This window comes from Enoplosus armatus, chromosome 4 (assembly GCF_043641665.1).
Source record: "Enoplosus armatus isolate fEnoArm2 chromosome 4, fEnoArm2.hap1, whole genome shotgun sequence".
Taxonomy (NCBI): domain Eukaryota; kingdom Metazoa; phylum Chordata; class Actinopteri; order Centrarchiformes; family Enoplosidae; genus Enoplosus; species Enoplosus armatus.
The window spans coordinates 20,375,322-20,402,972 of NC_092183.1; the positions used below are offsets into that span (position 1 = coordinate 20,375,322).

General features: G+C 43.0%; 1 protein-coding gene across 1 annotated transcript in view; it reads left to right on the forward strand.

Moving 5' to 3' along the window:
* Window positions 1-27,651, forward strand: part of LOC139284097 (transmembrane protein 132C) — a 95,756-nt gene that overhangs the window by 26,910 nt on the left and 41,195 nt on the right. The window contains 1 exon segment of the mRNA XM_070904261.1: window positions 15,388-15,534. Within this exon segment, the coding sequence (XP_070760362.1) occupies window positions 15,388-15,534 (147 nt within the window).

The following is a 27,651-nucleotide window of genomic DNA, read 5'->3' on the forward strand; positions in this document are numbered from 1 at the left end:
ATAAACACAACGAGTGCCTGCTGAAAATACTTGGACTTGCAGGTTAATTATTTGTCTCTCCTTTGATACCTTGAATATGCTACTCAGGGATAAATCGCCAAAACGAAACAATTTAAACTGGCAGTCTGAATTAAATCCTGATTAAAACTGTACAACACACAATATTTAATCCTTTGGGATTTTAGTGAAGTGGCATTGAAAGAAGCACTTTCAGCTTAGTGCACAAGCAAGAATGATTCAGGATTCAGGAAAAAGATCAGAATTGCAACATTTGCAAAGAAAACTTTGCCCGCTTGAAGCCTAACAGCTATAATGTACTTTTGGCCCCATATATTTAACCATTTGGACCCATGCAGTGTTTTTTTTTCTGTGGTTGTAGTGGTTTATAACACTTAGAGGAAGTTAAGAGGGGACAGTTTGGCGTAGTAGGTGTAAAATTGCCAACGTGCACAGTAAAAACTTCTGTGATATGTTTCCTGATGTGATTTCCGCCGCCCACCGGTTTTCACCAGAGTCAGACTCCCTTCACATATTCTCTCCCTAACCTCTTCCTGCTTTTCAGTGTATCATCTTGTATGGCAGTGGCTCTTGACACTTTTGTGTACTGTAGCTGTTAAAATGCAAATTTCACAGGATTCAGCTCTCCTGTTCTGTCGGCAATTTACTGTGTGACGTTCCCCATCTCCTTGCTGCTGAGCAGAGGACGCGAGTGTCAGCTATATCTATCCTCCTGAGCCTTGGTAAAATGCCACAATATCTTTTTGCACAAACTGCAGCACTCCTCTCCCACTGCAAAGCGTGCAGACCAACACGGTTACAAGCAGCTCTCTAATGTTTGAGGCCCTGACATTGTCTGCACGTCTGTTGTTCGTGTTTTAAGCTGGGGAAAACCTTGAGCTGTGCTGCAGACAGATATCAGCGCTAGATATCCTGTGTAAACATTGTGGGTGGGTGTGGGGGAGGGGGGGGGATAAAATTCAAGAATAAAATTCAAACAAATCAAGTCTCTAAGGTGGTTGATCGTGTATTCATGTCACACTCTTTGTGTAATGACACATGAGCATTATGCAGGACACCTTGCCACCTTTAGATATCATACAAGAAGGGCAGGTTGCTGTCTTGCAGCTATAAAGTTTGTAATGTGGATCTGCTGCATTTATTAGACTTGTGTCAAACAGACACATGTTTGCTCAGTGCAAACACACTGGAAGAATCAGATCTGTTCCCAAGAGAAAAGCCTCTTCTGTGGCCTTCATCAACTGTGGTGGTGTGTGTTATTTGCAGATATTTGCCACTGTACCAAGAAGCACACGAAAGCCTCAGCAATACCTCTCTTTCTTTGTAGAGTTCACTGAGACATTTCAGCAGCAACAACATCAGCACTTTGTAAACAAGTGGTATTAATTGTCATAGCCTCATTAGCTCACAGTGCATGCCGAGCAAACAGCCTCAGCTAAGGTGAAATGAAGCGCACTGCAAATAATGTGCACTTAGCGGTGAATGGCAACACTGTGTGTGTACGTGTGTGTCTTTGTGCGTGTTCTTGTGTGTATGCCTGCAATGGATTGGCTCAAGGTTGCTTACAGACAACAGAGACAAGAGAGGAAGTGGCGAGGATGAACAATTAAGAGAGCATGGATAAATAAAGGGGAAAAAAACAGACAGAAGAAAATGGAAACTCAACACAAAAAGTTTTCCTCACCTCTTCCCTTTCCTCTCCTTCCCCGCTTGTCTCCTCAGCCCTATCGTGACAGAAAGTCATCAGAGACAGATGGTCATTAATCAGAGTCTTTATCAACACACTCTTGTCAATGACATAACTAGCCATGAAATGAGCATCAGTGAATGTGCATGCTTTTAGCCATAGAGAACACGACATCCACTTACTAATAGACACTGCCGACTGCCGTGTGCATCAACTTCTCCTGCCACGTACACTATGGCAGGAGGCTGATGACGAGGGACGATGTAGGCTACGCGCGACAGGAGCTGTCTGAGCGGTTTCTTTGGAGCTGGATATCTTCTCATGGTGTATGTTGATGGGGGTGGTGTAGGTTACCTTGTTTTGTTGCTCAGCTCCTCTGTCACGTCATACATACATATTGTCGCATCGGTAAAGGCATTGAATTATTCATGAAGTATATTGTAGTCTGTATACAAATGAGCTTAATGTCTGGTCATGAGAGGGAAAAATGGTCAACCCATGACGGTTGTACTTTGCCAAAAGCGGTTGACCTTGTATTTAAAGTGCTGAGTTGGATCTCTTGGGGTCTTAAGAAGTATAATTTCATGCCGTATACAGTTACATGTTATCAGTCTTGAGGCCCTGTCACACCAGCCTTTACAAACAGCAAAGTTTTGTGGCAAAAACCTTTTTCGTTTCAGTGGAATCGCCTCAATAAAGTAAATTTGCACATATATTTTGTTTAACTTTGTTGAACTTTAACCTTTGAGTTCGCACCTTGACCAACAGCAAGAGCAAGTAGCCGCTGCGTCGCCAAGCTTCAAGCACACACAGATGAACTTGACCAGGGCTTTAATTGTGAGTTGTGTTGATATTTAATTTACTTGGACCCGCAATAGCTGATTTTTTTTTTGCCACATGGGGGAAGCGGAAACAAGCTAACACAATATCAACATACTAGCACCTTTAAAGTTGAAGTTGTTAGCAAGCAGTTGCTCATTTACCCATCTGGCAGACATGGAGCAACATTAACATTTATTTGGACTGATGTTTTTGGTCAGCTTATTAATGTAAGTCCCAATATTCACTCTCCTTTTGGTCTCCACCAACCTCTTAGAGGGAATATCTGTCTCTTCAGCAGTCATTCGTTGCCTGGCAAGTGGCACACAATGGGGTTTTTACTGAAAACAGCTGCTTGTTGCGTCTGGAGACAAAGTTGATGAGAACAATACTTTGATGTAATTTACCTATTATCTGTCAAGATGACTCGTCTGCTGTCATTTCAGTTTGTGTTTTCCTACACGTCCCAAAATGCCTGGGAACAACCATCTAATCTGGTAGTAAAAGAGAAGCAGATGTACGTTCCTGAAAAGTCAATGTGTTTCAGGCTGCTGCTGTTGGAAGAGAAACTGGTCTAAGTCTGTCTCTTCCTCTTTCATGGTGGAATTCTCTCTGTATGGACCAAGAGAGAAGCCCTCTTTCATTCATTCTGCCAGGCTTTTATGTAAAATATGTACGATTTTAAGTGCTTCATGGCAGATGTTTCGTTTAAAGATATTCAGAAAGCTGGTGGCGCTGATTACCTTTGTCTCAGCTGTATTTTTTAAGACCTGTGTTGTCGTGCTTCAGTCAGTTCAAGCTAAGCGTGTATTGATGCATGTCCGCAGTGCCGGTTTTGAAGTGAAAATCAGATGTTTACGCGCATGCAGGTGAAAAACAGCTGCAAACACACGTGAGTCCATAAGGAGCTTTCTTCCCCTCTCTTTACGATAGCGCTGCAGTATCAGTGTGGTGTTTGTGTGTAAAGCGGTGTGTTAGAGAGAGAAACCTGAAGGACAGTGGTCCCTGGTGTGATGCAAAAGAGCCTTGTGCCTTAAGAGCTCTGGCGCAGACAGGTGAGTCTATCAGCTGTCCTAAGCTCTCTGACCACATATACAGGACAAGGACAGAACTTCCGCTACCCACTTCAATACAGCGTCACCTGGCCTGTCATATGCTGTATCACCTGTCAATCACAGCAGAGTAATGCATTGTGAAGTGCACAGACCAAGGGCACCGCCAGCTGCCGTGATAATTAACCCTGCAGAAGACCTGTAGGTCATTAAATAGGGGTCAGCACACCCGTCTGTAATTCTGGCATTAAATAAGAATTGTCCTCCATGAGGAGCAGTGTGATTAAATTACATACTGTAGGTTTCCAGGCAGCAGTGGTGGAGTATTCACTTCCTATTAGGAAAGGTCATCTTGTTGTTTGGGATGCAGAAAAACATCCAAAGTTCCCAACTAAAGACACAATTTGGAAGTCAAATTTGAAAAGTTCAGTGTTCCTGGTGTCATGTTGGCCCAACTTTATATAAGCGGCTGGCACTAATGACATTTGATCATGTTAGATAATATTAGTTTTTACGATGATATTGGTGTTCCTGATGTAGCCATGGTGCTGTTTAATGCAGTCAGAGACTTCATCCTCAGTGACAGAATCAAGGTGCATTATTTTAGTCATTTCAAGGTCAGTCAGTGTTTCTCTCCGAGACACCATCTTAGGTACAACTACACTCAGGGTCCAAAATGAATGTTTCGGTCTATCTGCCAATGGCTGGTAAACTGAAAAAATGTACCGGCCAAAATATTTTTCAACCGGCCATAAGACTGCATGAGACATGTATCAGTAAAAACAATGTAATTACTATTTTGAGTTTGTGATCTTTAATCGATTCTATTTTCATACCATGAGTTCTGACCACAAACCAGCTGGTCCCATCTGATCAGTGAGAAAGAAGCAGAGGGAACTGTGAATGAAAGGACATGTTATCAAAATAGACCAGTAGTTTACAAAAAAACACAGATTTGCAAGTTATGAGATGAAATTTTCTGTGCTTCAGTGAGTTTTAACTCTCTCTTAAATTGCTGAATGTCTTCAATGTTTGAAGTTTTGCTTGATTATATGGACACAAATCTGATTCCATAAGTGAGCTAAAGCTGCACTGATCAATATGTTGGTATAAACACTGGATCAAATGACTACATCTAATGTGAAAGTGGTTGCTCTTACTGATGAACCCACTCAGAATTGTTACAGCAGTTTCTCTCAGCTCTACTGAGCATTTTGACGTCTTTTAGCTAATTGTTTTGGTGTTACATCGCACAACTACAGTTTTAGTTTAGTCTCATGGCTCTCATCAATGTAACTTCCAGCTGTAGACAGGCAGACAAAGTTAGCAACCAGCTGGTGAACATAGCTTTGACGGTTTTAAGATTATTTTGTTCACTACTCCAAGGTCAAAAATGAACTTTTGCGCTCAGTTATCTTTACTCACTTGTCTTTCTTTCCTTTTTCTTGTAAATGAAGTTGCAAAGAGATAGATAGGTAGATAGATAGATAGATAGATAGAGTCCAATCTCTATAAACCACACAGATGCCAACAAACCGTATAACAAAACCTGTGTAGCATCATATCCAGTGCCTAACGTCCTGTGTTCACACAGTTCATTTCTATGTGAAGAGAATGTCCTAATTCACTATGTAAACCAAGCACCAGTTGGATGGCAGCAATTTAGGTGCCAATTTTGCAGATACGAATAGAGTCTTTAATAGACTGCAGTGCTGTCTCTCTGTGCCATATTAGACCGTTAGTGGCTCTCTGTGGTTTTGCATGATTTGAAAAGTTGTATCGTTGCATTAGCGGCCGGTGTCTCCTTCTAATCCCATTTGCCTTGTGATTACAAACAAGGTGCCAGCAGAGCCACTCAGCTGAAGGAACAGGGAATCCATGCTTTATACGAAGCAGCCCTAATTCAATTGACATTACTGGCTGGCTTTAATGGATTTTACCTGGTGAGCCTGCAAATTGAATATTTTAAGGCATATCAACTCCTTCGGAGTAACTGAAGAGAAAAGGTGCAATTTTCATTTTGTGAGCATTTGGTAACGAGATGGCGACATACGGGAGATTATAATCTATTTCCTGGCTTCAGGTTGATTCATTCTCTCCAAAAGCACTGTCCCGCTTTCCTGTGGCTTGGGCTTTTATCTCCCTCAAGCCATTTGATGTTCTTAACCACTGCTTTCTGTTACTGGAACACAGACTCACATGCACCACATACACATTTTGTACACCTCAGCCCTTCGAGGCTGCAGCCTTGTCTTTCCGTGAGAAGTCAAACTTTTTCCTGTGTCCTCTCATTGAGATTGCTATTGTTTTGTCTCTCAGTATGTTGATCTCTGCGCGAGGTGGGCGGCCATCCTTCCCCCGGCTCTCTCTGTAAAGGTCAGTGAGCTGCGGATGAAGTTGTGTCGATCAGATGAGCGCCTTAGACTGACGGCTAATTTTCATCAAAGCAGCTGTGGGTGAGAGGGGGGGGGGGGGCGCCCGGGGGCCACTTGCCTCTCTGAGGATTCTCCACTACTTATCAGGCTTACCGACTTACTTGTGAGGAGATATGGCCCTGCAGTCTGCTCAGATCTAGAGTCTCCTAGCTCTATGAAAAGTTTCAATTCACTTGTACCACCAGTCTATAAAGCTATAGAGAGAGGGGAAACGTCCGATGATCTGCACACGCCAGCCTTTGTTCCTCGCTGTTGCCCTCCTTCCTCTCCGTCTCCCCTTTGCCAGTATTCTAAACATGGTTTGCATTGATTTATTCTCTTCCACCAATTAAAAGCAATTTTGTGAGCATTAGAGTAAGCCATGCCGGGAGCCGTTTACTGCGGCAGGCTGTTCATTACCTCATTGTGTGTGTGCGTGTGTGTGCGTGTGTTTGTGAGTGTACCCACTTGTCTCTGTGTGAACTCCTGGTTGCCTCTGTTATGCTTATTTCACTCTGTGAATGTGTCTGCACAAGCATGAGCGTATGCATGTGTGTGTGTGTGTGTGTGTGTGTGTGTGTGAACGCGTGCCTTTCCATTCATGTTTAGGTATGCATGAGCAGATGGGTGCGGGTGTGTATCAGAGATCCCCCGCACGTGCAGGGCATTAGTTCTCTGTTTGCCGGCTAAATCCTCATGTTGTTGAAGCAGTGTCAGTTGCCTCTGCCACGACACAAAGCTTATCTTTTACCAACTCCCGTACCCCCTTGGGAAGGGGAGACATGGGGGGGGGCGGGGCGAGATGAGTGAAAGACGCTACTGGCTGGTGTAAATAACCCTGGGCTCTGGGGGAAGGTTAAGAAGCCAACGCCACGATGAATACTGAGTGTTATCCCTGAAGGATCCAGTTCCCTCTGTACCCACCCTGTCCTCCCCAACCTGACAGAGCTCTGTGCCATGATGGCAGTCATCACATCAGTGTGTCAGCGCATAGAGGCCTCTGCTCGTCAGCAAGCATCACTGGCTCTACGGCCGTCATCCACCCTGTTGATAGAACTGCTGTATTCCTGTTGCATTGGTTTATTACAGGTGTTTTTTTGGATTTAGTCGGGTAGCATTTTTAAACTCGAGGAAAGTAAAGAGCAAACCACTGTAACTTCAGGCAAAACTTGGTGACTGAAACAGCACTTTAGACCCATAGTGTGATTGGGAAGATAAAACAGATGTTTTTCATAAGTTATGTGAAATTCCTGCTCATTTTGTTCAAGTTTTTCCTCAACACTTGCAACGTAAACTCTTTGGCAATTTGAAATAATATATAATATAAAAAGAGCAGAACCTTTCATTGCGTCAACATGGAATAATTATACCTCAAAATCCTCATGGCAGCAGTACATGAGGCTGAACAATACTGCCTAACTTTACATACAGTGCACATAGACGTGCACACGTATTGTTTTATACTGTCTTACTTTATACTTTCAAATTCCTTTTTATCTCATAGGTCACTGCAGTACAGTAACCTATTGTGGCTCTGGAAGCATTTAGATGACTTAGTGACATTTTTGGATGAGACAAGCTTAGAAACTAGAGACGTACTTTTTAAAAATACCTTTTGAGAGCTACCACCTTACATTTAGCACTGACGTGGAGAAGGTACTCCTATGATATCGGCTGTGTGCAGGGGAAAATTCTGGACCCTGTAAATAGGCTATTCATTCTAGTATCTTTGTGGGCCCTCCTCAGAATAGGAGCCCCCCCTCTCCCCCGAGCCTACTGTGTATAGGGGTATTTATCCATGCAGATCAATTTCAAACAATTTGTTTCTCTTCAACTGAGGCAACCTATTGATTTAGGATCTTCACCTTTACGTAATGCACCCTTTGACCAACACGCCACATGAAACCAGAGATGAGAAACCCATGTGTGAGCAGCAGAGCCAGGGCCTTAGGAATATAGTTTCCCATTTACTAACCATTTCCTCTGGGAACGCAACTATTTATTCCCCCCATTTGCTCAAAACGAAATGAAATGAAAAGGAGCAAAAACAGGGGGGGGGGAAAGGAAAACAAGTGTGCGGGTTAATCTCTCTCGCCAAAGGCAACATTGTGACATTATCTATTCGTCACAGCTTAACAGAGGCCTGCTCTTATGAATGTTGTGTTTCGGTGTTTGTTAGAGAGAGTGTTTACATACATGTGCGAGCCATTCATGCATGAGTACATTCATGTGCATGTGTACATTTGAATTTGTGTGCGTCTGTACTGGCACATTTTCCTGTGCTTTCCCTTGTGTCGTGCGAGTTTTGAGAGGGTTTGCTATTGTGCTCAAAATGAAAGGCGCCGTGTTTACCTACACACACGTTCATCTGCAGATTAGCCTGCGGCTGCCTTCCTGCCCCCGTGCAGCAAAGAGTGGAAATGCACACGTTCCAGCAGCCTTTGTTGAGCCCCACTACCTGCTCACTCTAAATCAGCTCCTCTCAAATACTCTTTAATGTCCTCCAACAAGGGATGATACTGCAATTCACAGGCTGGAAGAGCTACTTCACAAACCCTCAAACTAACTGCAGTCAATCATATTGCATTAATAAAGAGAGACATTCTTGAATTTGTTGAATTAAATTTGAGTCTGGTTTGATTGAAAACCCTTTTATCTGATGAAACGGGAGAGCTGTGCAAATATTTTATAAGTCTTAAAATATCTCACATCCGAGTATTATTGAGTGTTTCTATTTCTCTCTGTCTCTTTTTCCCCCTCTCGCTGTGCTCTTGAATGTTGTGAAAATCCAATTAGGTGGACACATTCTGCGAGAACACCACAAAACCGCTCTCCATGATAGCAATCATATGAATTCTTCAAATGGGATTTTCGATGCTCCCCTCTCGTTGCTCACACCGTGTCTACACTAAAGATAGAGTAATTGGCAAACAGATCTCCATACAAAATGTTTTTCCCCCTCCCTTTTATGGATACTCACCATAACAATGGATACTTCTGTAATCTCTGCTGTGTGATTCAGAAATGAAAAGCAGATGAAATGTGTCTCCTGGCATGTGGGCAAAATGACTGTTACTGTAGGTAGAGCATGTTGCCAGCGCTTAGTGGCTCCCCCATCGACACACAAGCAAAATGCACATAATTGTCTAACATATTGCATTGTTTTACACTCTTACTTTATAGTCACGTCTGACAGGCTGTGGCACTTAGTAACACTGCCCTGTTATAACAGGTCAAATATGGCTGTCTATATATTTCATTAAATTCTAATATTTAAGTGAATGTGGAATCCCAACCGCTTTCTTATCATTCATGTTGACATTAAAAAAGCAAATGAATAATTCATACGAAGAGAAAAGGCTGATGTGAGGCAGATAGAGTGAGGATATTATGTTTACCTGACCATGCTGACAGCCAGCAGACAGTGAAGGCCCTTTCCCCGCCTCATGCCTATATTACGGTTTTCATAAAGGGACTCAAAAGCGTTGTGTCAGTGCGTCGCATTTGAATACTCTGTTGTTGTTCCTATTAACATTTTATGATAATTCAAATTCTCATTTGTCTACAAATGGTGCTCATCTTGGTATCTCGTAACCTATAGCATTGAAGCATCTGTCTTACTTCTGTGTCGAGTGGTCGAGATGAGCAGCACCACACATTGATTTAAGTAACTGCAGAGTGCACGGTCACGCTCTGTGCCTGCAGTCAGTTCGCCTCCTCCCTAACCTGCCTTTCTCCTTTTCTGTCTCACAGTTTCTTTCTTGTCCTTTTCTTTGTGAAAAGGAAATAAAAGGAAACAAAGCCAAGAGCCTATGGCAACGCTACTGTGAGGCTGTACTTAGACACAACAGGGCTTTGAGCTAAAAGCTAACATGCTCGCAAATAACGTGGACGCTAACCAGGTATAACATTTACTATGTTCACCATCTTGGCTTAGCATGTTAGCGTGCTTACATTTGCTGAGGTTCACCTTAGCTTGCTTGTCCGTCACAGTTCTGCGCCAGGTCATTTGGGGTTTTTCCGGGTTTTCTTTTCCTGCAGCGCAACCTTTGGTGAGATATTACACGTGACAGGTGGAAACGTTGACCTTCTGATGGTGAATAGTCATTAGGATCCATCCTCCTGGCATGAGGGAAATATGCACCAAATTTCATGGCAATCCTTCCAATAGTAACTGATAAACAGACCGACACTGCCATCCTTAGAGCCATGCCGCTAGCGTGGCTCAGTCGCATATATTAATAAGCAAGCAGGCCCAGACTCCTGCGTAATGCTGTCTAATAGCTAAGAGGGAGGGCTGCTGGGGTAAACCCATCAATAATACCACAATGTATCAAAACATGGCCCCCTGCATATTCTCTCAGACATACATACACGCAAACACATCAGTAAAAAGCATTAAAAATCCTTTTTTTTTTTGAATTTTTTAAGACTTTGCAAAAGTTTCCATGACTTATTGTACACTGCAGAAATAAAATAAGTCTGTTTTGATTTGTTGCTTCGGAATTGGAGTGTAGGCGTTTGGCCTGATTTATTTTTTGTTTGCCACTGTGTGCGTGTTCATTCCAGTGTCTGCTCTTGCGGCAGTTATGGTCTATGAAGCTGCAGACTCGTAGATGAGCGCAGTGCTTTACACTGTTCCATTAGCCGTCAACCACAAACCATCACAAAGTACTGTCCTCCCGCTGCCTCTCTGCCATTCCCCCACACTGCAGCTTCTCTCTTTTTCTGCGTTCCCCGCCGAGCTGTTGCATTCCCTGCACACTGTTTATGTAGGCGGGATGGCACAATAAAACAGGAAACACTTCCTCAGGGAGCTGCTGAATGTGGATGCATATGGTCCTCAAAAGAGTCAGTGTAGAGAGATGGTCAGAATAGCTCAGCCCAACCGAGCTAGATGGAAGAGGCCACAGAGGTAACTGGAGTGCAGCCCGGGTCGCCCAAGCCTCGACCTTATTGGATTTCCCCCGGAAATGTTTATTTTTTTCACTGCCCCGCTGAGAACTAGCTCCCCTACTTATCTCATCACTATTTATTAAAGGAGCCCCTGAGGAGTCCAAGCATACAATCAGGTCTGAGGGAGGATGGGCGGTAGAGAGAGACAGTAGAGAGACCGAGCTGAGAGAGAAAAAGAATGAGAGGATAGAATATACAGTAGTTGCAGCACGATCTTCTTCACGTCAAGAAAGGCTCATGCGGACATGAAATGGCGTAGGAAACTGGAGTGGACCACGCTGCTCTCTGATTGCCTCTGTACTACCTGCATACACTTCTCTTTGTTCAGCTCAGTTTGGCTCAGACTTACTCCAGCGCCGATGAAGACTCTTCAGGTTCTCTTATGATTGCTGACAGTTTTGCGGAGTTGCGTCTAGTGTGACTTTACACTGTCAGCTAAACGCTGTTTCCTTTTTACAATGTGCTCCTTCTTCCCTCTGTGGGCCGTTGTCTCTTTACTTCCCCTCCAGTTGTGTAATACTTGGTATTCAGAACATTCATTCTTGATTGTAGCTCTGCGGCTTCACAGGAGACCTATTCAGAGACTGAAGAGAGCCCAGGTGCATTGACATAAAGTGTTCCCTCCTCCTTTATTTGCGGGGGGGGGGGAGTGTCAGCTTGTCAAACTTTGACAGAGTTTGAGAGTTCTACCCAATTGTTGTCTGGCGTGCCCTTGACTACGCTCTTTATTTGTGTCCTGGAATGCCACACAACCGATTGATACACTTGAGTTGTATCAAGTGTGTACTCAAGATGACAAGACCTGAAGCATAAAGCACACAATGTGTACAGCGTGTAAGACTTTTTTTATTAGCCATGCTAGTGGCGTTGCTCCAGGGATGGCAATGTCATTTTGTCGGATGGTCAGTCCGTCTGTCCAATGATTGAATAGAAATCCCATGAAAGTTTGTACAGACATACGTGCTTTGGATGAATACAATAGACTTTGGTGACACCCTGACTTTTCCTCTAGCGCCACCGGCAGGTCAAAGTTTTCCCGTATCCAGTGAAAAATCTCAGTCGATTGCCACCAAATTTTGACGTTCAGACGTTCATGGTCCCCAGACAATGAATCACAATGACTGATTGTATGACTCTAGCGCCACCATGAGGTTTTGTGTGAGACGTCTCAACAACTGTTGGATGGATTGCCATGAAATTTGACACAGACATTCATGTCCCCCTCAGGAGGAATTCTAACAACTTCGATGATCTTCTGACTTTTCACCTGGTGCTCTCATCATGTCAAAGTTTCTATTTGTCCAATATTTGGTTTGTGATGAAATACCCGCCAAACTAATGACTCAGTTGTCGTTGCAATCATACCTGCTAAACATCCACCATGTGAGCATTGTCATTGTGAACATTTGCACATTAGTGTTTAGCTCAACGCACCACTGTGCCTATGTACGGCCTCACAGAGACATTAGCATGGCTGTAGACTTTTATGTCTTGTGAAATCATGCATGGAGTTTAATAAATGTACTCTGGTAAACATTCGTTTTAATAAATATGAGGATTGCTTAGTTGGCTATATTTGTATGAGCTGCCTTATTGAAAGGCATATATTCCCTGGCCGGGGTTTCAGCCTGAATCTAATAGTCACAAGTATTGGATGACTGTTATTTAACCTGCAGGAGACTCCCACACTGGCTGGTTACAAGGCCAAATTGACTATTAAGTCAATAAACGACACTTCAACCATACTCCAACACTTGCTCTGTGAGCTCGGATATGGTCTGTGGAGTAATGACTGGTTCCCCTCTACGACTTGACTGTGTTAAAAACACTCTGAAGCCTCACTGGAAACGTCGGATAGACATCCTGATCACTGAAGTGTAAAGAAACCAGATACAAGACCCCGCTGCTCCCGTTGAGACCCGATGAGGACTGTGCATGAACTCTCTGCGTTACAGTTGTATGCTCACTGCCAGTAAGTTCCTCCTCAGCACTTCCTTTCACTCTGACTTAAACACTGGATCTTCCATTTAGCGGGAAGAAAAATCCACCCTTGGATTGGCGCTGTAAGCTTTTTTTGTGATGTTTTGTGTATTTCAGGATTTGCAGTAGGCTAAGATGAAGTGCTGTAATTTACTTTTTGGTGTAGCCACTTTCATCTCCACCTGTCTCAACTAGTAAGTAGACAAGTTGAGGTGATTTCCAGCTTTTTCAATATGTTTAAGTTACAAATATGTACAGTAATGTGTGGTGCTGTCGAGGTTGGTGTGATCCCATTGCAAGATGGTCTCTAGTTTCATCTTCCTTTGCTTGCTCTATAGTTTAATGCTGAACTCAGACTACACAGTATCAGCTTGATAATGTCCCAACCTGACAGACGTGGGGGCCAAAATGTATGTTGGATTTGCTCATTCTTCCTTGTCTTGCCAGACAACGTGACAGAATTTGGAAAGCCTCGCGACATCCCAACAAAAACACTAGCATGTCAGATTTGTTTTACCCTCTCCTACCCAATTTTACAACTTTTCACTGTGTTCCATTATGTCCACCAATACGAGCACAGTGCGCTCTTCACTACACAACTATAAACCTGAGAGTGTAAGAGATGTTTTCATTTCAGTAATTCATTGTCACCTATAACCTGTGTCACCCTCTGGCCAGGAGCATTAAACCAAATGAATCACACCTGCGAGTGCAACAGTATGCTTGCTCGCAGGAGGAAAATGACGGAACCAACTTCACTGCTGAGTGATGATCAATGGTTCGAGGTTTGCTTTCATTCATAAACCCAATATTTGTTAAGCGTTGTCAGATGGAACAGTAACCTTACAGTTCACCTCATGTCACGCAAGTTGTGAAAGACGGCAAGCTATGATTGGTCGGGGTCCAATATGTACAGTAGTCATATCTTTCAGTCAAGTCATGGCAAGAATTCATGACTCTATGACTGCCTAGACTGACACACATCAGTGGCCTGTCCAGACTTATTTGACTGGATGAAGTATGTGCGCACGCACACACACACACACACACACACAAATACACACAAGTCAGAATAGCTTAAATTCACTACTTTAATTATTAAGAGTACAGTTTCTTACTTACATTCCTGTGTTTGTTTATAAATATTGATATGATATATAATTGTGGCAGAATCTATAAATATCTGTAGGCCTTCATTCATACACACAGGAAAGAGGGAAGCAGCTGGCAAAAGGACGTCAAATCATCTTTGAAAGACTTCAACACAAAAACAGGATTACACACACACACACACACATAAACACATACGGCGTACGCATGCACACATTCGGCGTGACCCTTAGGTGTAGTGTTTATCTTCATTCCTATAGAGAGGGGAAGCATACCAGCTGTCATATTACCCATTTTTCACTTCGCATATAACCCCCTTCACAACATGATAAGACATCAAAGAAAGAGGCTTGACTGGAGTGGGCAGATATATTCATTGGCATACAGACAGGCAATCGCATAGTGCATGTTAAAGTGCAGCAACAAATTTGAGATGAAAGCAAAGTCCTATCTTTGGTCTCATCTGCCAACCTGGTATGGATTGGATAGGGAAAGTGATTGGGTCTTTTATAATTGAATCTTCTCTTCAATCCTAGAACTTTGCTGTCACCCTCAGACCAAATCATACATGTTCCCTGTTATGTTATGGAACATTAGTCTCAATCTATTTTATGTCAACACTTTCCCCCTCTGATCCCTCTCTGTTTAGTGGATATACTTCACAATATGGGTTACCTTTAACAGATTCACATTCACAGTTTTTTTTCTTTCTATGGACATTTTCCTCCTTTGTAGTCTACTGAGCCAAGGACATTGACGCTGTAATTTTGTCGCAGTCAAAGAAATCTTTTCATAATGTTCTTTGTGGCGTAATGGGATGGTCACATGCCACTTATACACTACCCTCATTTTATGGCTAACAGCACATTCACCATGGATGGCAGATCCCAGTGTCTGAGAGAGTTCTCCTTTTGATTAGTTAATTTTGATAGGCTCTATTTGGACTCAAAACTAGTGAGATTTTAGCAAACATGCACACCAACACCTATCAGACTTTTTAAATGTACAAACTGCACACTGAAATAGCAGGGGTTTTTTTTTGATTGACCGGTGGAACACAGAAGATAACACATATGTTAAAAACAGCCAATTGTCCTCTTGGGGGAGAAAAACAGTGTGATCAAAACCAAGATAACAGATGGGACATCTTTTGAAGACAAGACAGTGCAGTGAACCATCTGGATAATGTATTGCTAGACAGAATGACAAAAAAAGAAAAAAGAAAAGAAATCATTGTCTGTCCGGACGCAGCTGCCATGCATGGATCAGCTGGATACATTCAGTGACTCGCTGGAATGAGGATCTTCGGCCTTATACATTAAACATGAACATGTCTTTTCTTTCTCCACAGAGTGAAGTTGAAAGAGGGAGTGACGTTTCTTGGGGCTCGTCCCAGCAACCCCACTCAGTGGATAGTTAGCCAGGATGTGAGGAGTGAAGGCCACCGAGTGGTGACTCTCCGCTGCCACAGGAAGGAGTCCAGCTACGATCAGCAAAGGTCAGCAGATGAATTACTTCATTATTTCAAAGGAATGCGCCATGTTTTTGGAAGATTGGCCCATTGGTTACCTTTCCTGAGGAAAGTGATGAGAATATATGAAAGCACCCCCAGCAGATCATATACATTTCAACACTGGGTTCGCTGCTTTTATGTTTACAGACTAAAAAACACATCTACATGACCTTCCCTCCCTTAACCCAGTGCAAGCAAACTGATTTATTAAAGGTCCCATCTTGTAGAAAGTGAGATTTCTTTCTCTTCTTTGATTATAAAGGAGATCTAGGTGCTGTGAAAGTATCAAAACGCTCAGTCCATGGAGAAATGCACAAAGCCCGTATTCAGATACTGTGTCTTTAAACGAGCCATTAGGACAAACGCAAGGTTGTGATGTCACTGCACTCAGCCACGCCCCCAGCAGGTCACCTGCTCCAGGCACAGCACGCCCACCAAGTACAGGGACACGCTCAAGTTATTGGAGCGCTCTGCTCCGGACTGCTCAAGTTTTTGGAGGTTGTTCAGTTTGTCTAAAACGGCTTGAACGGGGGAACCGAGGGGCTGCAGAAAGGGCCAGTAGAAGATAAATAATGACTTCTCTGAACTGTGAATCATGCAATGCTACTGTAGTGGAATCCCACATGGTGAATGTAAGCCCAACATTCACTCTCCTTTTAGCTCTGCGATGGAAATACGAGGCTCTTTAGCTGCTAAATGCTCCACTATATTCACCAGCTAGCTACTGTAACTGTGTCTGTATGCCATTTGGTGCGGGGCAGGTAGCGTACAGTGGGTTTAGCAGAGCTTTTTGGTCGAAAACAGCTGCTGCTGCTGCAAACAAGTTTGCTGAGAGTGGTGAGAGTGAATCAAAACATTAAAGTTGTGGGCCGAAAAATCGGAACAATGGGCTGAAAGATGCTAAAATTCTGCAGAACTGGCTGATAATTCATCGATATCAGTACAAAATGTATGCTTTTTTGAGATATAACTTTTTAAAGATTTGATTTTATAACATAATTAAGAATTACTTGAACACATTTTACAGCTGCTACAAATTCTCATTTTCTCGCTTTTGTGACACTCAACACTTTGATTTAGCACCATCACTTAGATTGAGTTGTGATCTCCTAAAACCTTTTTTTTTACAGACCTTTAGCATCATTTTTGAAAGTGCTGCCGCTGATCGTTCACATTTTGCAAGAGCCACACAGGCTCTGAAACATAGAGTGTGAGTGGTTATCTAAGTGATGTTCCCTCTACTGAATTGATACACTTGACTTGACATAAAGGCTGTGGGATATGTCTGGTGAGACCACTGAGGGGAGGGAAAAGTTAATGGACTATTGCCATGTCCCCTCTTCCCTCTCTCTCTCCATCCGCTCCCCTCTCTCCCTCTCTCTTTTTTATTTGCATACTTATTTTCTCCGCTGCCACAGCCTCAAAGTTGTTTTGGTCATTTTTCCTATCTGTATTCACGTCCTTTAACTAATCTGGCAGATAGGGAAGTGATTGCCAGCGCTGGGGAAAAGGTTGCTGTGTTAATTAAGTGCTGATTGAAGGCCTTTGTGTGTTTTAATAGTTTTTTTTCCCTTCTCGGATCAGGAAGTAGTTTTAATAGATCTCACTTTCTAGTGACAGGTGTAATTTTATGGATTAGAGGCAGATTTGGGGTTGGGCAAAGCTCCACTTATTTGCTCTTTAGCTTTCGTTCCACTTAGCAAATTCTTAACCACTCCCTTAAGAAAAACAGGGCACTTGACATCGCAACTGCAACTTTATAATCAAAGTAGTGGAGGGGTTATTTAAGTGCAGAGCAGTCTATGAAACATATGTAATTTGAATCTGTCGGTCCAGTGATTTGTTTAGACATGCTCCTATTAGCGGATCACTATGAGGATTGATTATAGTGTAACTACAATGCTACAGTACGTAAAATAAAGATAACTGTGCCTGCCTTTGAAGCAGCTAATTAAGATTTTCTTTTAATAGATCTCCCATACAGTCATTTGTTGTGTGATACTGCAGAGTTACATTCAGACCAGCAGCCCGGTCGTGACACGCCGGTTGCTGATGGTTACACTTGGATCTCACTGGCGTGTTATTACGTGGGTTTAACATTTTCATTTCTCAGAACATACAGCACAACTTTATTTGACTTTACCAGCAGTTGGTTTTCAAACATGAGCTGCCCCAGGAACTCAAAGTCGCCTCCGCACTAAAACTTAATTTCAGACCTTTCATTCACTCGTATAATAACTTTTGACAGCTCAGGCTCATAAATAGACAGGTTTCGGGTGCCTGCAAATATACAGGGATGCGAAATATGCTGTATATAATCATTTTGCTTGTGTTTGCCTCATCCATCTTCTTTTTATTTACTCGAAAATAATAAGAGAATGACTGTAGCTACTGTAGTTTGTGATCATTACTGAATAAGACTTTAATAACACATTAGTGAGTGACAACTATAAACTGAAAAAAAATCGTTTTTTATTGGATTTGTTGTTGCCGTACAGTACTTAAGATTTAATATGTCCAATTTTAGAGTTGGTTATGTAATTGGAGCAAGAAGCTTGAATACCAAAAGCCATTTTGGTTCTCTTTGGCGGCTGGTGTCAGCAGTTTCTCTGGAAATGGAAATGCGTGAACATGTGTTAAGGTGTTTTTTTTGTGAAACAACATTTTGTTTTCCCAAAACACTACTTGCAAACCTGAATATGTCAGTGGGCTGGTCAACATTGTCCAAGTTGAATTCTTGGCCCTTTACAATAACGTTCTGTTGGATGTGATATATTACGCCTGTGCATGGCAGTAAGCGGAGCTGCAGCATCTTGAACAACATAAAAAGGAGCTTTCTGCGAACTGCTGCAGCGAGCAGCTGCCTCCTCCCCCTGGCCGTCTCTCCCCTTTATGCAGGTATTTTCCTCTCTGCTCTGTCTCACGACCTCACCACTCCCCCCCCACACACACACACACGTGCTCCGTTATTGTTGTAAAATCATGTTTTATTGATTTACTAAGTGAAGGAGCCAGAGACAAGAGTGAGCATATTTAGTCTAATCCCTGCTGTTTTGGGCCATGTACGATGGACTGCTCCTTAATCCCCAAAGCTGTCAAAGTCACTTCACAGAGAAGACCAAAGACGCCCCGTGATGGCTATACAATACACAATGCTCCAATTTTTCTTTCGTCTTGTCCTCCCCGCTCCCAGTCATTTCAATGAAGCTCTTTTAGAAGCGGATTAGACATAGCTATCTCATCTGTTGAGCTGTCATTCAGGCTGCTTTCTTCTTTTCTGTTGCTTCCTTGAGGAGAGGAGGATGATGAGGTGTGCGAATTCTGTGGGTCAAACAAATGTGGATCCTGTTTTCATTTAAATTTTTGTTTTTTTTTAACAACAGGATGAACGTGATTATCCATTTATCCAGGAAGAGCCCCTCTTCCTAAAAGAACAAACCTTTAAAAACGCTTTGTGCATGTGGCTGTGTATGGTAAAGTTTAAATGATTAAGCAGATCGCACCGTCACCAGTCATACCCAGCCAGAGACACATTGCTTGCACAGAAGCATGGAAAGCAGAAGTGAAATACAGATTGTGAGCGACAGAAAAACTATATTTTGACTGCATGTCATTCCAAGTTTTCCATTCAGTTTAAAAAACGACATATATAACTAACTACATGTTGTGTATTTTTAAATTGGAATGTCAGCTGATGCTGTATGTGCATGATTGGTTTGCACATCTAAAGCAAGCTATCTGTGGATGGAAGGGTAAGAGTGGCTCTGCCGCCCAGGGTGAGCAGCTGTTAGTAAGTGAGCTAATGACACCTCCAAACACGTATGTCATCGGTAACTGCTCTCAGGATTGCAGCGAGGTTGGATTTTCATCTTGACAGTCACACATACGCACACTTGGACTGAAGTTTGGAATCGGAGCTCAGACAGTCAGTCATGGTACAAATGGATCGTTGGCACAGCCACTGGACCTTGGGTTTGGGGACTGGACTGAAGTGTCATTGAATAATGGAGCCCAGCCCCACTGCAAGCATGAGAGCACAGTGTTACTGACGGGTCAGGTGTACTCTATGTGCAGGTTCAGTCAGTCACTTGAAGCTGCTCGCCATGGCCAGCTGAGCCATTCCTTTCTTCTCATTCACAGCTGATGCTCCAACCACACCCAACTCGCTCTGAACACCCATTTATTAATAAATAATGAATAAAATAGACATTGCCATGTTGCATTTGCCAGCTCTTTCTGCTTGCTTACGCTAAACCTTCACATTGACTTATGATCTGCTTTCCAGCTAAACACAGTAGACCTTTTTGTCAGTTTCGTCAAACAGTGTGAATTTTTGCAAATAGCCATCCAAACATAATAGACATTTTTTTCAGTATTCATCACACAGCATTGTTTTCGGATGTTTGTCATATTTTGAATCTGTTTCTCAGCCTTGCAGACATTGGAATGTTCCTATGGTAATACAAACCAGCACATTTCTGGTGGCATCCAGCCTAATAAAAGCAATACCGAGGTGACAGTTTTTCATCAAGAAGTGCCATGGTGTTACATACATATACAGTATATGCAGATTATTTTCTTTAATCTTCCATCATATTTTGAAGGGAACATGGCGGCCTTTCTTTGACAGGTTGAGATTTTCACAGACGGTGCTACAGTGCATCAAAGAATTCAAAATGAGCCCCTATAGAAAGGGACAAAATTGCTACGTGGAGTACACATGATGTTGGCTGAAGTGCACTCTGGTAGATTGAAAAGTTCACTTTGTCACCATTAAAGGCGAGCCCATTCAAAACAAAAGTAGTCCTGCTTCCTCAGCATGTCATAAGCCATAAGTGGAGGCCCTCAGTGAAAGTGCCAGGTCTGGGCCTTGGTAGTTCATTAAGACTGTCTGGGTGCAGATGGATCTCCCTTGTGAGCCACCACTTCATTAATCCCCCACACCACACCCAGCAGAGGGACAGCAGGCAGTCCACTCATTAGAGCCACTTCACAAGAGAGCCGGTCCAAGTGGGAGGGGGGAGGGGGGGGGGGGGCAGGACATATATATTTCAATATCTTTTTTAATTATCCAAACTTCAGACAGCCTCATCGTGGCCTGTTTTACATTGTCGGAGTCACATCTGCATGGAGTTCAGATTAATGTAATTAAATTCAACGTACATTAATTTCACTATAAAGATACACGAGCCTTCCTCTAAAGCAGGCTTGTAAATCTCACCAGTGTGAATGGTTAGGATCCCGGAGGGAAAGAAATCATACAGCTGTGTAATAACGGGTGAGATTTGGCAGCGACCTCACAATTTATCTCAATTTCAAGTCTAATTTCAAAGTCTAGAGAACCTTTAAGAACATAATTATTTATAGTTTGTGACATTTACGACAAAACTGCAATGAAACAAAGGACCCAAGATAGCTTTTTCAGTCCTCAAGGCCCCTGAACAATTTTAACCACATTCATACGTGGATGTATTGTTCTGTCTCTGATATCTTAGGCTCTCTGAGACATTTGTACCTGTGCACTTGTGAAAAAGATGTGAAAAAGGTTCTCTCATTTCAAACTTGATTTGAAATTAGGTGCTAAACCCTCTTGATTTTTGCATGAATCCAGTTTTTTTTTTAAGGTGCAGCAGCCCTGAGAATGAGCCCCCCTGCCGTAGGCTTTAATGCCGTATAATGCTGCATAAATCACGGCTGAAATGAAATGGCCCAATTACATTAGGGGCAAACAGGAACGTTAACTTGACGGTCTTAATGCTCACACCCTTAATAATGAATCAGCCCCATTCCCACTGGCCTCCATTTACCGTAAACACTGTCATTGGAGCCTCATTGGCAGTATTTACCAATACACAGCCGTCTACACTGCTCCATTTTCTTATTCATCTCTTAATAATAGAAATGACATGCGATCAATGCTTGTGTGTGACAGCCCAGAGGTATCACAGCTTTTTCACTGGAGCTCTTTGACGACGCGAACACTGGGGGTGTTATTGGGTGCCATATTGTAAGGGTGATGAGAAAGGAACATTCAAATTGTATTTAATAGAATAGATGTGGCTCGGTTTCCTTTATCAGCACCGGAGCAGAGATGTGGCATATTCTGTCTCCCCAGGACATCCAGCTGATTACAGCAGTCAGCCCAGATTACATCTGACTGTTCAGGCTGCTCCTCTGTTCCATTGCCAAGGAAACAATATGGGGGAAATAATGTCCCAGTGTGCCTCATTGCACTTTTTCCCAGTTCAGTCCAGACAGTAATAGCACTCAATGAGGAAGATCTTTTTCTGCCCTGTATATATCTACGCCAAGTGACCATGAAGTTGTTAAGGTGACCATTGTCAAAAAGAGTGTAAAACATTCATACATCATATTGGCTTTACATGGTGACCTAAATAGCCTGTCAGTGATACAGGGAGCAGTTTGATTGCGTGGCAGCTCAGACTCACTCAGTTCACGCCACGGCGGATGCTGTCCATCAGAATTTGTGGCCCGGCACCATGTGGTGGATAGTGTATGTGCAGAGGAGAGACAGATTGAGGTTCGCATGTGTCCCAGAGAGTTCATGTGTTTCAGATTTATGAAGGTTTATGAGTGAATATCCTGCTCTTAGAGGTTAATCCCCTGGAGGATTAGATTGTGGCCACCAGTGTTTGGAATGTTGCATTACCAGGGCTTTTCTTTTTTTTTTGTAGTTACTTACAGTAAAACGGCTTTTTAAAAAAAATACTTAATACTAAAGCACAAGTACTATTTTGTAGGCCAAAACATTCATATAATTTCTTTTTAATTTTCTCATATTGCAGTTTTACATAGTCATACCTACAATAGGTATAGGTATTTGTTGCTTTCTCTTTGGTGTGTTATATATATTGTCATATTCATCTGATTAGTTGCAGTCATCTTTGGATCATTTTTACCTTGAAAAATGTATGTAACACGGACATACATGAATCTACATGATGTGCCATTTTCATTTCATTGTTACTGGGGTGCAAAACATTAGGCTAAGCCAGGAAGAAGGGCATTCTTTAATAGCTATAGCTTTAAAAAAAAAGTAATGTGTGTGTTTCTAAAAATGATGATAAAACACTGGGGAACGGTTGATGTAGTTCTGGGATCCAGCTGACAATCAAAACTGACACTCACATTTTGGAGAAAATCTTCCTTATCACAGCGTGGACAGTGAAATAAAGTAGTCATCTGTTCATCCCCTTTTCAATGTGAAGTTTTGTCTAGGTCCTTCCCTAAACTCAAATTTGTTTCCCCTTGTTTCCTGTACTTCTTCCCATACCAGGAGGTAAACAGTCAATATTTTATTGATACATCATCTCTATGTACAAAATATTTACGCGGTAATTTGGCACAAGACAGAGATAGTGACATCGTCTGTTTTATCAACTCTATATGTATTTGTGATTTTCTTTTGAAAGTGAATCTAACAAATGATTAGATAAGTTGATTTTTTTTAAACTGGTTAGTAAAGAGTAGAACAGCTATAACCACATAATAACTACATAATAACTACACAGCTGGAGGGGACGGACCAACTCCTCTCTGCGTTTACATCCTCCCTCCCTCTGCGAAGGATAAGGAGCTTTCGGTTTTGTTTTGAAATGCTCCAGTGTGAATCAAAGGCCACAAATAAGCACAGCATGGATTTGTTTCCCATGCTCTCCCCCCATAAATAAATGTATGACCGTAACCTCCGCAGAAAGTTCCTTATGTTTTCTGAGCAGACAGACACAGTTTAGACCTGTGGTTAGACCCAAATTGTTGCTGTGTTTGCTGCAGGTTGCACTCAGCCAGGGAGGCAAAGTGGGTTGAGATGTAAACATGCAATTGTCTACAGGCAATCTGACAAACATGCTGGTTGTTTCTCTTCTAATTACATATTTGTAGTGCCTATTGAACAAGTGCTCAGTTTGGATTGAATCACAATGAGGTTTCCCTCATTCAGCGCTCTCTTCTGATGAACAACAGTGAGAATAAGCTCCGCTTGTCTTTAATATTACAATTCAAATTTCTCTCCAAAGCCCCTTCCTCACAGATTTATCTAACTGAAGTAACTGAATTGGCAAAAGAAACCTTGGCCTGCAGTTGGCTCTAATTAACCTGAGTTTAACATGGCCTTCAAGATGATTGGCTTTTATACCGAAGCCTATTCCACTTAAAGGAATGCCTGGTATGGCACAGACGCTGTCTCATTTCTCTAACCTGCACAGGAGAGATATTTAAATTAGCCTATTAAAACAGGCCCTGGGCTGTTGAGAAAGGAGGTATAGAAAGGAGCAGTATTTGGAGAAAAAACTACAAGGAGGGGCTTGCGCAGGCACGAAGAAAGGGATGTTGAAGAACCCAGCACATGTAACACAACTGGGCAGCTCTGCTTTCAGTCAGAAACAGATTCAATCAACCAGAAGACAAACAGAAAAGGTACGAGTCACATCTTCTCCTCGACACTACAGCACTTGTGCGTGCTAACACTGACAAGCAATCTTTTGCTGTCCTCTGTTATCATTCCCAGCCTAACAGATTGAAAGCAGAACTCTGTCCGGCAGATAACATGCAGGGAAGAGTATACGGTGCCACCGTAGGCACCCCTCTCCTGCAGCCCGGCGCCTGTTTAGCAGGACTTACCAGCCCTGACATGTAATCAGGCGGTGTGTACACCTCAGTGGGCCACAGGGGTATCAGAAGCTGGACCCTGAGCGCCTCAGCACAGTGGGACCAGCGGACATGTTCATGCCTCCAGATGAGATGCCACACTTTGTACATGTCACCTCTTCCACCTTGAACCTTCACACGCAAACCCTTGGCACAGACACATGCGGTGTATACGCGCACATTTACACACTCACAAACAGATCCAGGTGCGTTGGAGTGAGGCAAGGTGACGGTGAGGCAGCAGAAGCTGTCATCTGCTTGTGGAGGTCACACTGGAAAGACAGCCACAGCTACCTTCCCTGCCATGTTCCTGATTAACTGACGTTAAAAGACCTTGATGGATATGTGCATGGGTTTGTTTTTTTTTCGCAGCTGCTGTGACGGCAAAGCCACAATAGCATCTTAGTCATGTCGTGCGAGCGGCTGGCGTTAATGCAGTCAGACGTCTCAGACACTTGTCGTTAGTCTATCTAAGCCAACCCTTCACAGCATCCGGATCAACCCTCCATCTCTCACAGGCTGTAAGTCGGCGAGCGGCATTGAATTACTGCCCTGAATATGTAAATGGCTGCCATTAAAGCTCTCTTTCTTTAATTAGTCTTTAGATTTCATGACTGAGTGCTTCCAATTATGGATCAATGTCTCATTTCTGCACACGGACCTCTGGGTGTGTGGAGGCAGTTTTTCCCGTTACAAAATGCTTTATAATTTCTCCTCTGCCAAGACGGCCGTTCCCATCACACTCCCTAACTGCTGATCAATGAGAAATTCTGCGGCTGCAAGCCTACTGATATGTGTATTATGAGCACTGGTAAGATTTTTTAAATATTAAACATGATCAGATTTCAACAAATATGCAGTTTGATTTATGGAATGGCCTGGTCTGGATTTGTACTGTTGATGTGTGTGTGTGTGTGTGTGTGTGTGTGTGCGTGTGTGTGTGTGTAGTAGATGAGGTATGTCAGGGAATATAGGGCTGATGTGTGTGTGTGTAATTGCTCTGGTAGCAATTTAGCACTGAGCTCATTAAGTGGTGCATACAAGTAGGCTAAATTCTGCTTAATACCTAAATGCACTCCTGACTGGGAGTTGAGTGTGTACTGGGAGGAGATGCTGATGTAGCGCTTTGAGACTGTAAAATGCTACTCATGTGTTTTAAAAATGGCCATTAGGGTCTATGGCTGCTCAGTTGCTGGAGCCCGTGATGGCTGCTCAGGGGTTTTATGAATCCAAAATGTTAACTAATCTTACTGTTAATTGGCTTGTGACCGACCGTCAATGTGTCCAGATGCAGTACTAATGCTCATGTATCACCGGGATTTCAGAGGCATTCACAGATGAGGAAAGCTTCCAAATATCTGTTTTTTTTTACTTTATTTCGGATGCAGAATGTTTGTGAGCAGTCAAGTAACTCCAAAATCTGGAGCACGCAAAGTTAAATCAATTTTCTCCCAATCTACAGACTGCAATATGGACTGTTGTTCATTCCTCTCAATTTATGTTTGTGTCCATAAATTCACAACACCATTTTTAGTTCAAGATTAATCCAATGAGTAATCAAAGGATCAGTGTGTTTTAAATGAGCTGTCAAATCGTTACATCGATCAAAGTGGATCCAAATTTGTGATTACTGGGCAGCCGTTCGACAGGCCGCTAATGCACTGAACTTTTATTGTTTAATAGCCAGAATATAGAATCCGTCATTTGCACCATCAGTGATACGTTTGTGGTGAAGAATTCTTGGAAAGGGAATTGATTTGAAACTCTCGGCAACATTTGGAAGCCGGTCGTAACACCAGGGGCGCATGAAAGGCAATGTACGCTAAAGGAAAACTGATTTTTTTAGTACGAAAGTATAGTCTGTGTGTGTGGGTGTCACGTACATTTATTGTGAGTCCCTCAATTATAATGTATCTCTTAAGGACTCCTATGAAGGTAGGAGTTGTGCAGGAGCTGAATCTCAGCCCTCTGATCTGTGGGACACTGCATTAAGACTGAGGTACGAGGCAATCATGCCCACACAGCCTCCGCATCACTTCCTCCCCAAACACTGTAATTATCACAAACAAAGCAGTCCTGTTTACACATATGTTTCTGTGAAGCAGCAGGAGTGCGACTTGTGTATTTAGGTGTGCTCAGGCCAACATATGCTTGCGAAAGCGTACGTGTGCGTATTTGGTGTACACGCATTAGTTGGCATGTGACCGTGTGTGTTGTTTGCCTACTACCGTCGTTTTTATCCGATTTTTGAAGGGTCCCTGCTGTAGTTGCGCGAGGTTCAATACTCCCCCATTTAGATCTGTGCGCTCGTTTTTCATAAGAAGCTGGCACAGATCTCACTCCGCTGTTACAGCAAATTTCACATCTGGCTCTGCTGACCCTATTTACCACTGGCCTGTTTGCAAAACACATGCTGTGATATTGAGCTGATCCTGTCCCTGACTCTTTTGCCCTTTTTTGTGTCTCTCAGAGTTGGAGCTTAACCTTGCACATCCTAAAAGCTGGCAGGGGCGGGGGGGGGGGGGGGGGGGGGGGGTTCTAAAGCCTAGGTTGCAATAGAGTACCATTGATCTGATATTCTGGACCCCTCTGATCAATGACTCTTGTGTGGTTCTGTTGCCATGCCAACGGTGCCCAGGCTGAAAGGATCCAGGTTTTGCGGGTCTTTAAGGACTTTTCCGAGGTCGGACAGGCGCCGCCAGTGTCACAGCACCTGCAGGTGCAAGGGCAGGCCCAGACGGTCACATGATGTCACCCGCTGATCAACCAGGGGGAGCCTGTAGGCTGGTGCAGGGGAATCAGTTTATCTGCACAAACATTTGCATCAGTGCCCCAGGGCTCAGTGTCTGCTGCCCCCTGGTGTGTGTGTGTGTGGATGAGTTATCAGCAGCTTTGCTGGCCGTTCCCAGTGGGTAATGTCTGTTATCCAGCCTTGAGATGAGTGCTTTGATGTGGGGAAAATTGAGTGTAACTGTCGGGACAAGCAGCAATTTATTATATTGCAATTTGCTATTTAGGAAGCTTTGCTTTGAATGAGACAGATATAGAGTGCAACTAACTGGGAAGTGATGTCTGATCCACACAGGTCCGAGGTCACCGGTGATGATAACTACCGTCATTAGAGATCCATTACAGCATGGCGCCTACTTCAGCTGATGGACTCTAATGATGCTGCGCTGCGGAAAAGCATTTAGTTTTGATTAGACAATCGTTGGCATGGTGCATTTCATTAACTCCAAGATGAGATTTTGTTGTCTGGGAATTGATGCGCCACCGTTTGAGCCCGGGCTAACAGAATGTGCCCCGTTTCCTTAAAAGCAATCTGGAGCAAGTTAAGAAACAAATGGAATAATGGAATATCCGCCCCCCCCCCCCCCCCAGACAAATTAAAAACAGCCTCACTGTCTGGGGATACAGACTCTCTACTTTCTTGCA